Source organism: Anarrhichthys ocellatus, unplaced genomic scaffold, assembly GCF_004355925.1.
Source record: "Anarrhichthys ocellatus isolate YVR2014 unplaced genomic scaffold, GSC_Weel_1.0 scaffold1183, whole genome shotgun sequence".
Taxonomy (NCBI): Eukaryota; Metazoa; Chordata; class Actinopteri; order Perciformes; family Anarhichadidae; genus Anarrhichthys; species Anarrhichthys ocellatus.
This window is the reverse complement of record NW_022281157.1, coordinates 1-12,783: the sequence shown is the minus strand read 5'-3', so window position 1 is coordinate 12,783 and position 12,783 is coordinate 1. Positions and strand designations below refer to the sequence as shown.

The following is a 12,783-nucleotide window of genomic DNA, read 5'->3' as shown; positions in this document are numbered from 1 at the left end:
TCACTGTCTGTGGTAAGTGTGTCAATTTGCCTCTCTGGGTGCGTGTGCCGTATAATGTAGTCTGAAGGCAGTGATTATTGTGTACTAGTACGATGCTCGTCTGTCACTGTACAGGTTAACCGACATTCTAATTAAATAGTGCTCTTTACAGCTCTAATGCAAGAATATATATCAACAGTTATTCCCTAGAGAAAAATATGTGTTTTAAATATTTTAAAGCAAAAAAAAAAAAAAAACAGGTGTAATTTCAGTAGACTCTTGTTTAAGAAAAGCGAGTGTGTGACAGGCTTAGTGTGAGTGTGTGTGCACTAGAATGCTTGGCGTAGAAAAGTGTGTCATGATGTGTTTACAGGCACGTCTGATTAGTGTGTTTCTGGCCTCGAGTGCAGCAGTAGGTCTACTCATTCACTCCGTGTGCAGGTCTGCATTCGTTAACTCACGTGCTCGATAACACACATTCAGTGGTCAACCTCGGTGTTGTACTGTCACCACTCATACCTGCTGCCTGGGGGAAGTTTCTCTACAAGTTGTATGAATGTTAGCTTCATATTTAGAAAACAGATGCGAGTGGTATCCATCTTCTCATCCAGCTCTCGGCAACAAAGTAAAGCAAATAAGTTAATTTCCCAAACTAATCCTTCAAATAAAACTGTAAACAGAGCACTTATTCCAATGGAGCATTTTCGCTCTTCATGGCATCATATCATCTGTGGCCCCTAATAGCCTGAATCTAAAAGAAACACTTTTAAAATAACAGATTTCATGGTTTGTAATTCCTGTCTGGTTCTTGGGTAGGAAACATGAACATGTGACTGACCCGTAGACCAGCAGGTTCTTCTCCACTCTGAAGCACTCGGACCGGGGGTACCCCTGGGTTTTGTCCTGGGGCCGGCGGGGTTTGGAAGAAGGCTTGCTCGGCTCGTCCTCGTCGCTCTCCAGCTCGGAGAACTCCAGCATCTCGTCCTCTTTGGCACTGCTGAAGTGCCGCGTTTGCTTCCTCACCCTCGGCGTGTCAATCACCAGCGTGTTCTGGAGACAAAGTTCAGGGGAAACGTCAAGTCTGGGTACTTTTATAGTGTTCATTCCTTGTTTTTCTATCATTTACTTAGAACCTTGTTTCAATTACAGATGGCCTGAAATCCATTCACAGCAATATGCAAAGTACCTTCTGCTTTACTCCTGAGAGGCGGCCCAGGTGTACCTGTACATTCTGAGTTCTATGAGAACACACAACGTCTTCTGTACAAAGTCAGATTAATTGGATATTCGGGCCTGCGTTTCATGCCTGATGCTGAGAACATTTCTGTCCGGCTCAAACAAACGGCCGTTAATTATCTTGTCTAATGAATTACATTTTTGTTCAATTAATTAGATTCCCCCCCCCCCCCTCCACTTGCAATGTCATTAATATGCGCAAACAGGGCAGTAGTTAGCTCTGCAATTATCACAGAGCGCCGCCGTCGTTTCCATTTGAACATCACACAATGAGAAGTCCCGGGGGAAGCGGCCCCGCGTCCACGCTCCTGGAGCTGGATTAAGTGTTCCAGTGGAGGGCCCTCCATCAGAGAGGAGACGAGCCAACCAGGAGGAACAAATACACAAATACAAAAAGAGAGGGGGAAGCAGAGCAAGAATATAAAGATGGCTGTTAGCAGAGCACTCAACGGGTGTGCAAGAATGTGAGTGAGCTTGTGTTTCCGTCTGTGTGTGTGTGTGTGTGTGTGTGTGTGTGAGAGCACTAGCCTAAGTGATATCTCTGTACCCTCCAGGCATCTGCGCTCCGTTAAGTGGAGCTAAGCAGCTTACTCTCTCTCGCTCAAACACACACACGAGAGCAGGGAAACATGGGTAATTAAGGAAGAGAGGAGATTCCCAACTGTCAATATTAATCTCTCTCTCTCTCTGCTTCCCTCCTGATCTATCAGTCTCTCCCTCCTCCTCGCTTGTGGTGATAGCGGTGACTAATTACCACTGCTAGTCCCCTTTCCATAGGGGGACACCACCAAGTGTGTGTGTGAGGACTTTGTGATCGCTCTCTTTCTCTACGGCTACATCATTTGTGTGTGTGCTCGAGGGCGGGGTTTACACAGCAGGTACTTGTGTTATCAGTGTGTATGCACAGCTGTGTGTGTGTGTGTGTGTGTATGTGTAGTACCCGTCCATTGATGGCGTCCAGGTCAAGCTCCGCCTTCTTGGCCCATTTCTGCCAGAAGTCCGGATCCTCCAGAGAAATGTCGGTTCGGTTACCCGCTGCGACAAAACTGGCCTGCAGAGGGAGGAGAACTCGTTGGTCAGCGGCGGTTCCTCAGACAGTGTCAATAGATGCGACGGAATGGGGGCGACCCTATTACCTTAGCGAAGGTGGAGCCCTTGCCCTCAGACTCGATGGTGATGGTGTGGGTTCGTCTCTGGAGGATCTGGTCGATGTCTTCCTCGCAGAACTTGGAGCCCTCATCCTCCTCGTCCATCAGAGCCCCGTAAGCTCCCTTTCTCAGAAGGTCCTCCACCTCCTTCTTGGATAACTGCTGGACCTTGCACCAGAGACAAACGTCATGACGAATGTTAAAGTGAGCACACAGACACCGTCGGTTTTGTTTTCATTTTGTGTTTGTAAGGTTTGGGGTGCCCTGTTCTAACTAGAGGGATCAGACATGAACCCAAAGAGGGGTGTGACAACATTGTGTGAGTGTCAGAGTGTCCAGCGTACAGTGCTGCAGGAATGAGCCCCAAAGCACTTCTGCACCCTCGTCTCAAAGTCAATGGGTTTTTGGTTAGATGCTTGAAATGAGGTCTGTGGTTAACACGAGTTGAGGAGATTTTTGTTCTTCGACATTAAATACGTCATTTACTGTATTTATGTATTTACAATACAGTGAATATACAATTTTGAAGCTTTTACGCGTCATTAAAAAGGCGGTTGCTAACGGGTGTCTAAATTAGACGACTAAACGGCATCACGCTGAACACTAGTCCACCTTTAGCTTAAAGGTGGTAAAGTCATGTGACCGTGGTGGAGTTACTTTATAGCTTTTTACTTCTGATTTAAGTTACGTAAAAAAAAAAATCATGAAAGTGGCGTTAATTGTGAAAATTATCTTGCTGAACAAAATGTGCAAGTAATCAAACTTTGATCGTATTTTCTGCAATAATCTAAAGGAAAAGTCCTTATGACACACGGCACACTAAGCAGATTCACGTACAGGACAAACATCAACCTGAAGCCATCGCTGTAGATACTAGATGTGTAAGATGTGCGATGCTCACCCCGCTGTTGGCGTTCTCTCGTCCACTCATGCTCTGGAGAACGGCCTTGTCCAGCCCCAGCTTCAGACTGGCTTTGTCGAACATCTCCCTCTCGTAGCTGTTCCTGGTGATCAGACGGTAGATCTTGACCGCCTTGGACTGGCCGATACGGTGGCACCTGGCCTGGGCCTGAAAGGGGGGGACACAGTCAGGGAGTCAGACACGTTGTCCTAACAGCGGATCTCACTTACTCTTCTGTCCTGGCCGGCAGAGACATTACATACAGCAGTGGGGCCGATCAGAGCGGTTCATACCTGCAGGTCATTCTGAGGGTTCCAGTCAGAGTCAAAGATGATGCAGGTGTCTGCAGCGGTCAGGTTGATGCCGAGTCCTCCGGCTCTCGTACACAGCAGGAAGACAAAGCGGTCCGAGTCGGGTCTGGAGAAGCGGTCGATGGCTGCCTGCCGCAGGTTGCCGCGAACTCGACCGTCTATCCGTTCGTAGGGATATCTGGACACAGAGCGGTGTGTTATTATCAGTAACCACCCGGAAAAGCTAACACCGTAGTAAAGATGACCCAAAACAGATCGAGGCGTCCCAACACATCACGTCTCCACTCTCACCGTTTCTGGATGAGGTAGTCCTCCAGGATGTCCAGGCAGCGGACCATCTGGCTGAACACCAGGACTCGGTGTCCGCCGGCCTTCAGTTTGGGCAGCAGCTTGTCGATGAGCACCAGCTTGCCGGCGGCCTGGACCATGGCTTGGAGGGCCATGTCCGGCATGTCCGCCCTGCCGCCGTGAGACTCCCTGAAATCCTCGGCGATCTTCTCTTCCGCTCCTGGATGCCGGAAAACAATTTAAGTTCAGCAGGACACAAAGACGTTATGAGTTTGGTTCACAGAATCTTCCTACTTTTAGAAGTGCCTGTGTGTGTTCATGTGTATACCATTAATGAGGTAGGGGTGGTTGCAGCATTTCCTCAGCTCCATCATGGTGTTGAGGAGGTTGGGGACGTTGGGTCCTCCACCTCCGCCTCCTCCTCCTCCCCCTGCACCTCCTTTTGACAGGAAGGAGAAATTCTTCTCCAGAATGGCCCGGTAGTATTTCTTCTGGATGTTGGTCAGCTCCACCTGATGAAAACAAGAGTTGAGTCAATTTGTTTCTCCTTCTCTCAAATATGACCTTTACCAACGCTCACACGCAACACTGTCTTTTCGTGCTGAGATCATCTTGGTCCTACCTCGATGATCGTCTCCTCCTTCGGGGCCAGGTTCTTCTCCACGTCCTCCTTCAGTCTTCTCAACATCATGGGCTTCAGAATGGCCTGCAGTTTCTGAACCTGAGGCGGACAGACGAAATGTTAACACTTGTGGAATTTTAGGAACTGAATAAAGATGACAACTCCACCCCCCCCATTCGTGTTCCCCCAGATCCGATTGAGTCGTCCGTTTACCTGCTCTTCGGTCTTAAGGTCTCCGAATTCAGTCATGAATGTCTGCTCCGACGGGAACCGCTCGGGCTCCAGGAAGTTGAGTAAGCTGAAGAGCTCCTCCACTGTGTTCTGGAGAGGAGTTCCCGTCAACAGAACTTTGTGCTCCTGGAGGAGGGAGGGAGGAAATTTGAGTTTCTAAAATGGTAAGCAGGATGGCTTCAGAGCTTGAAAGCCCAAAGGGGAGGAGAGCGGGATCGTAGTAACACGTCTCAGGTACTGGCTGATCTCAAGTTTCTACAAGACCTTTGAAAAGCTAAAAAAAAAAATCCTGCTTCTTGTTTTATCAACCTGTACTCAGTGTGCCAAGAAACTACAACAAATACCTCCAAATGGGGACTTTTTAGAGCCTTGAGCTCAAGTAGTATAAGTAAGACCATGTGATAGACTTGATGTGAGAACTGATTGCAGTTACTCCTGCGTTCCTGCGGCCCCGGCCACCACTCACCATGTCCATCATTTTGAGTCCTTCCAGTAGTTTGCAGTTGCGGTTTTTGAGGCGGTGTGCTTCGTCGATCACCACGCAGCGCCAAGGCACGCTGCGGAGCTCCGGGCAGTCGGTCAGAATCATCTCGAAGGTCGTTATCAAGGCATCGAACCGATACGCTCCTTTTATTATCTTACCCTTAGAAAAGGGGAGAGAAGGAAGGTCAATAGGAGTAATCTTAAAGTCCTTTACCCTGTGAATCTGGGAGGGAAACAGTTTTCACGTTAAGTAAAAAGCAGGGACCGTGGGCCACAGCTGCTCCGTACATCTGTGAGGAAAAGCAAGAGAAGCTCTGAAATAGGAGGTTGTGCTACTAAACATTTTCCACTTGTTTTGTGCCGGTTTTCTTTATTCAAACCAGGTGAAATACACAATACAACGTATAGCCATCTAAGACATGGCAGAAATAAACAGTGGAGACAGGTGGCGTCTGCTGTATGTCCCCCCTCTGTCTGCAGATGAAGCAGGCAGTACAGCACAAAAGAACACGGCGTTTATGGCGACCTTGAGGATTACCTCAGCCTGGATTAGGAACAAGCAGCTAGCGAGGACGCAGCTACTACAGCTTATTTTCCTCAGAGGCTCACTGTGGCATAGGTTGCACTGAGAGATGTTAGCAACATTGTGCAGTAGGAGCTTACAGCTACAGGACCATAAAGAGCTTACACAGCAGAGGAGCACCATACATCCCCAGCTGGCTGACGATTTCCCCTGACCGAGGAGGTGCTCGGATCTGCTGACTTGTCTACTGTGCAGCTACGTCGGCCTCATCCTCCTTAGTTCTCATACAGAGCTGCCAATACAGTGTACAACCAGCAATCCAGATTCTATTCCTTCGTCTATTTCTGCTTTACACTTAACAAGCTGAGGTTTAGGTTGAGCTACCGTCACACTCTGAGTGACCGGCCAAACATTTAGTGTTTTGATGACAACAAATTACACTTAGTTTATGTAGAAATGTGGATACAGAAAGCCTGGTTAAGACATTTATGAACCCTTGTGCTTCACTTTAAGAAATTTGGTTTGATGTCCTTAGAGGACAAAAGTGTCCCCTTCCTAAAAATTCTATAAAAATACTATATATTAATATTATTTTCCACTTGAACTAAGGTAAGTCTTTTAACAAACGTCACTCTTGATCATAACTACCAAATATGCATTCATTTCCAAAATGTTAAGCCGTTTCTTTCCTTAATGCCACTGTTTTTTTTGTTTATTTAAAAAAATGGTTTTTATTCTTTGCTGTATATTCAACTCTAGAAGGATTTTCCCCCACTCTGGTATGTGTAAATGATTAGCAACAATATTGATCTTAATGCATCAACCACTGCAGAAACCAGGAATACTGTATGTATTTACAACATAAGGCAAAACATGAGATAATGACTCAATCTGGTGGAGTACAGTAAAAAGTACAAGTTAAAAACCAGCGCTCTAGATTGAACACATGATATAATATAATGTATGATCTATACTGTAATGGTCGTGGGATCAAACATTGTTGTTTTTATGGGTTTCTATAGAGACGATTTTGTACTTAAGGGTCTGAGTGTCTGTATTGTGGCTACACAGTTTATTATGGACTTATTATAGGAGCTGAAATAAAAGAATGAGATTTTTTTACCATATGCATTAACACAACCAAAGTGATCAAAAAATGTAGAAGCCTTGTGTCTCTGTGTCAGTTCATTTTATCTAGTTACATCCATCCAATTACGTTTGTCTAAAAAAATAATAACATAATGCCTCTCTTTTCTATTCCAGGAAAACCAAACTTTAAGGCCAGATTAGCCTCAGCCCGTTTACCTGTGCGTCTCTGTAGTACATCTCATAGGCCTGGATGGTCTTGCGGCTGGCCTGGCTGCCGTGGTAGACCACCGCGTTGAGCTCGGTCCAGGTCCTGAACTCCCTCTCCCAGTTGGGGATGGTGGAGAGCGGGGCGATGACCAGGAACGGCCCCTCGATGCCCTTCAAGTAAATCTCGTGGAGGAATGTAATGGACTGGATAGTCTTACCTAGACCCATCTCGTCTGCCAAGATACAGTTACGTCTGTAGACGACAAGTGAACGAGATGCTCAAAACAACACATACATTTGTATTTCAGTTCCACTAAACTAGTGTGGAACCCAAATCCAGATACCTTATACTCTCTAAAGCAGGGGTCTCAAACTCATCTTCACTCTGGGCCACATCAGCATCACGGTCGCCCTCAAAGGGCCAGTTGTAAATGCAAGACTGTGTAAATGTAACTACTCCTAACATATTGGTAAATAACTGTCTCTGCATTTAATTATTATTTATTCAAGTGTAAAAATATTGTACATGCAGTTATATAAATGTAAAAATATATTTAAGCACATTTCTGTTATAACTTAAATCCTTTTAATTTAGGGTTAAGAAACCCATATTACTCTATCAAAGATCAAACTTTTGAAGAAAATATCAAAGACAAATATCAAACACAAGTTATTACATTAACTTTGTTCAAAGCTTAAAATCCTTTCACGGGTGCGTTTGCACAATCCCACGTGAAGTATTTGTCGTAAAGCCACGTTTAAAGTAGTCTTCAATGTACTCAATACATTTCCATTTCAAGTGTAACCAGCCAAAGAGCTGCTTCTATGACTGTGTGTTTAAGTATCTCATACTTCTGACTTTCTATCTCATAATTTAGACTACGGGGATATTTTTATTATCAAGTCTAACTTTTAATTATTAATTTTTTTATTTAATTTCTTTAAACATTTTTTTTTTTTTTTTTGCTGGCGGATTCGCGGGCCACATAAAATGACGTGGCGGGCCGGATTCGGCCCGCGGGCCTCGAGTTTGAGACCCCTGCTCTAAAGACTTGAAAAATTGAATTCCTTCAGATTTTCCCCGACCTAAAACACACCTCCAATACCTCCATGACTAATCTTCACTCTCAAACTGTAAGATGTGTGGCCCTGGAACAGAAAAGGGTCCTTGTCCTCAGACTTAAGTCCAGCTTGTGTTGGTGCTCCTGACAGAAGCGGTCTACAGACTCTTGTGGTGCCATTAGAGCACGCCTTTAATCCATGGATGGCACCGGTGGGAGAACTTAGACCACACGATGCTCGAGGGTCACTTAATGTCCACTTAAGACTATTAAATGAGGTGCTATCACACACACAGAGGCTGGTAGCAGCAGTTAGGGACTCATTCTAACAAAATAAAGTTAATGCAGACTTACGAGTTGTACCAGTTGAAGGTTAGCCAGTTGAGGCCTTCTAGCTGGTATTCCCTGAGTGCGTTGCAGTTCCTGTAATCCTTGGAGCCCTCCAGCTTTTTCCAGTCGGCGGCAGGAGGCCGATCCTAGACGCACATTCAATTATTTATTAAACGACATTGAAGCTCAACAATCCTTCTGAATTCATTGGTGTAAGGATGTGGCTCTTTGAAATACAGTAGATGGGTTGACGGAGTGTTTCACTGCCTCATGTAGAGGTAAAATAGTGGAGTAATTCATAAGTTCATTAGATGCAGCTACTATTTTGATTTAGCTGCTTTTCGTTCCTGAAATATGATTTATGCATGTAGCAGTTGTTTATTCTAAAAGACCCTTTCGGGGTAAGGAGGGCTCAGAATAGAGAGCCAAAGTCCTGACCCCCCTTTAAGCAACATGTTGATCCACATGAAAAATCAACGTGACCGTGGGTTAGTGTGAGGAATCTTGTCATGCACTAAACTGTTGACAAGTGGAATTTTGACCTTCGGCGTGACCAACATTCATCCTCTGGGGAAGATGAATGTCCATCCGTCAAATAGTTGAGCAGATGTTTCTTTGTTGGTCCAACCGGCCATCCCTCAAGCAACACTGCTAGTGCGGCTAAATATATAGAAACACAAAATACTGCCTCTGTGGAGCATTTCTAACATGGTCCTTAAAGACATAGTTGGGATCTTTGGAAGTGGGTACACAGTTCTTCTAGATGAGCTTTGGAGAAACAGACAGGAGCACCAGCACGGAAGCAAAGTAATGTACTGCTGTGGACATATTTTAGACACCTGGAAGAATCAATAACAGTTAAAGTGTACTATACTATATGTAGAATATCTTCACCCGTTTACCTTGCTGTTAGACAGCCCTTCTGAGAGGGAACTGAAGACCAGAGTCACCAGACTCCATTTACAAAAACAGTAATTTTACCTTTGCAGAACATAGCAGTTGCTGGTCTACCGCTGCCTCGATTGTTTCGTCAGTTTGGATTTACCAAAGTTACACAACGATACAAACAAACTAACACACCTAGGCAGTGGTAGACCAGCACCGGCTGTGTTCCGAGAGGTAAAATGACTGGCTGTAAAGAGCATAGATAAGTTCCCGTCACAAAGGGTTGTGTGACAGCAAGGTAAAGTGGTGAAGATATTCTAAATATAACGTACACTTAAACTAATATAGATTTGGTAAGCAGTACATTACTTTGCTCCTGTGCTGGTGCTCCTGTCTGTTTCTATAAACTTCATCTACTGTAGTAAAACACTGACTATGGAGAAGAACCTCATACAAACGCACCTAAAAAAAATCTGAACTATCCCTTTAAGGAGAAACAGTAGGCAGCAGTTAAATAGATGGACACAGGGAGAGAGCGGAGTGATGAGGGAAAGACCACAGCCAGTCAGCTGCTTCTGTTCAGCATTAAACACACTGTTAGTGGTTTGGCTTGGCCACAAGAGCAGGGCGTGTGTGCAAGTGAGTGTGTGTGTGTGTGTGTGTATGAGTGAGTGTGTAAGACCACAAGAACGTGGCCCTGTGGAGAGCAGTTAAGGGAGCTGTAAATCTGGAGGAGGAAGGAGCAGGCAGCGGGGCAGCAGGCCAACACACACAAACACACACGCCTACTGGGAGGAGGCTGGGACCCATATAGTACCCAACGAGCATATATACATATACACACACAGGGCTACTTGCCACTTTCGTAGTGTTGGGTGCGTGTGCTGCGATGCGTTCATATTCCTCTATCTTGGACTGGTCGATGTCGGCCTTCAGCTCCCAGGTGGAGTCTTCGTAAGGCAGGCTGCACCATTTCACCAGATACAAGGTCACCGTCTGCACAGAAACACACACACACACACACACACACACACACACACACACACACACACACACACACACACACACACGGAGAAACAGGGAGGTTTGGTGAGTGTGCGTGCGGGGAGGGAGAGGCTCAAACCCTATGAAAGATGACAGAGAGAGATCAAAGCACCTCTCCGTTTTCATCTGGGCTCTCTGAAATGTCCAGGACGCGGTCCACCTCCACGTAGTCGGGGTTAAAAGGCTCGTCGTCCATCTGGGGGGGGGCAAAGTGGAGGTTTACTGTCAGAAGCAGGGAGATGGTTTTAACACTTACAGCAGGTTTTCGGGTGAGGTTGCGTAATTTCAGAATGAGCATTTTCCCATGTGTTTTTCTACTTTTTCTTTTTCCACTATTAAAAAGCTGTTGAACTATATGGATTCCTGGAGGTCTGATGGGTCAGGCTACATTAGCGTACAAAGCTGTATAAGGATAAAGACGAAGAGCACCAGAGACAAATATGAGAGAAGGATCGGATTTGGACACCTGAACATTCTCAGCTGTGAGCGGTTTTTAATCCAGAATTGGTCAACTGGACCAACGGATTGTTGTCGATCTGTCAGATCCCGCCTCACAGCCGATTAATTAGTTTAACCAGAATAGTGTGAAAAACGTTTCACTGCCGATTCAGTAAAAATATGCGATGAGTGATTGTTAATGCTTTCTATTCGCCGATCCCTGATAATGCTACATCGTTAACAAATCTGTGCTGAGAGCTAGTTCATGTTAGCATCACCGCTAACGTACGGAGGTTCCATTTAGTTACATTATGATGCCTTCATGCTCTGTTCAGTGAGAATGATGTGTTCACATGTCATTTTGTAAAATGTAGTCTTTGGTGAGACACTTGAATAAACACTTTTCTGAAGGAGGTGTTTTCACAGCAATAAAAAATAAATATTAGAAAAGGGAAATATGACCTGTTTAACTTCCTAACACTAGCTCTAAACAGTTTATAATACAGCATTTAAATTACTTATGACCTCATCATTTTAATCAATAATCAATCTCTTTCTTCTTTTGAGTTTTCTGACCCGTTGCTCATCGGTTGTAGTGAAGAGCGCAGGTCTTACCTCCGTGATGAAGCTGTTGAGTTGCTGCTTGGCCCGGAACCTCTTGACCTTTTGGTGTATTCTCTTGTCCTTCTCGAGCTCCTCCAGGTCTGCCCAGCGACAGTGGAGGTACGAACTAAGACACAAAGACACACCCAGGGGCTCATTTCACTCCGATCAAAGCCAGAGAATATTAAACTCCACACCGCCGATCCTGTTGGTTACACACTTATTTGCAAGTTGTATGTTCAAATTTGTGCATGCTGCTTCACTCTCATTTGAGATTTTTTTGTTTTGTTTTGCAGTTCAAATGGAAATCTGATTAGTGTGAGTAGACACAAATGAAATGTGGGCCGGCTGAATAAATGACAAAAAATGGAAGAAAAACAACCTACTACCACTGTTATTGATGCTAGAGTGAAGAAGGCTCTCAGGCTGAATATACTCAGCTTTTACACTTTGGACACCCTGAAGAGTGTGCGTGTTGAAAAAAAGAGGATCCCTGCTGTAAAAGACAAAAGAGGGTGACAGGGAGAGAAAAAAACAGCTCGTTACTCACAAGCCCTTGAACTTGACGTAGAACTCCTCCACCTCCACTTCCTCCCCTGACTCCAGCTGGAAAGAAAAAAGAAGAAAGGAAAAAAGGTTAATAATGAGCAGATATAGTAACTGTGCGGTGAAGGAGCAGTGTGTCATTGTTATACAACATGTGGCTAAGTGGCACAGAAGGAGCCTGAAACAACGTTTTCACATTAGGGCCGCAGGCTAAAGATGTGTGACATGTTTTTCACTGCGAGAGATTGATTGATATATCTCGGTAGGGAAAAATACAGGGACTTTCACCCTGTAGGGGGCGTCTGTATGTCGCTACATTTCAAAGTGAAATTAATCAATCTGGTGCACTTTAGAGCTAAACTAAGAGGCTAAGTGAAGAACGTTGTGCCCTGGTAAAGAATGGACCCTCTCACAGGGAGCCGGCCCGTTGAGGTGAATCCCCCCGGACTGTGAGGACCAATATTGTTAGAAGTGTAACTATATTAGTGGCGGGTCTGTCTGGACGGTAGCCAACTACTGGGAAATACTGGATTAGTCATGGGAAATCATAACTGTGGGAGTTTTCCTTTTGAATCAAGCAGCAAAAAAGCTGTGTACACACACACTGAGGGACAATACTGTTTCATTCATTTTGCTTTTTGGGATAAAACAGAACGGCCAGATTTAGATGAAGCTTGCGGCGAAGTAGATGGAACATTTCAAATATGCCAACGGATTATACTTCCAAATTAGAGACAGATTATTAGTCAAAGAAAAATATGTGGCAGAAAACACAAACATCAGAACGGTGTTAAAAAAGTGTTTCTCTTGCTGTGTGTGAGCGTGTATGTGAGAAAGGGAAATACCAAAACAGTAGCT

At 44.9% G+C, this 12,783-nt stretch overlaps 1 protein-coding gene across 2 annotated transcripts; it reads right to left on the bottom strand.

Annotated features, from left to right (window-relative positions):
* Positions 1-6: 6 nt before the first annotated feature.
* Positions 7-12,777, bottom strand: LOC116377381 (chromodomain-helicase-DNA-binding protein 7-like). Of its 2 annotated transcripts, none has more exons than XM_031839009.1 (16): positions 11,930-12,777; positions 11,392-11,506; positions 10,451-10,534; positions 10,153-10,290; positions 8,434-8,555; positions 7,028-7,271; positions 5,183-5,359; positions 4,699-4,842; positions 4,486-4,584; positions 4,192-4,375; positions 3,867-4,083; positions 3,558-3,753; positions 3,265-3,432; positions 2,352-2,531; positions 2,156-2,266; positions 7-1,029 (listed from the first exon to the last, which is right to left on the bottom strand). In XM_031839009.1, the coding sequence occupies exons 1-16, from the start codon at positions 12,064-12,066 to the stop codon at positions 691-693; spliced, it is 2,655 nt and encodes an 884-aa protein (XP_031694869.1). In that variant the 5' UTR covers positions 12,067-12,777; the 3' UTR covers positions 7-690. The 2 variants fall into 2 exon arrangements, with proteins under 2 accessions (XP_031694869.1, XP_031694870.1); XM_031839010.1 differs by having other exon boundaries at positions 2,352-2,525.
* Between the last annotated feature and the right edge of the window lie 6 nt (positions 12,778-12,783).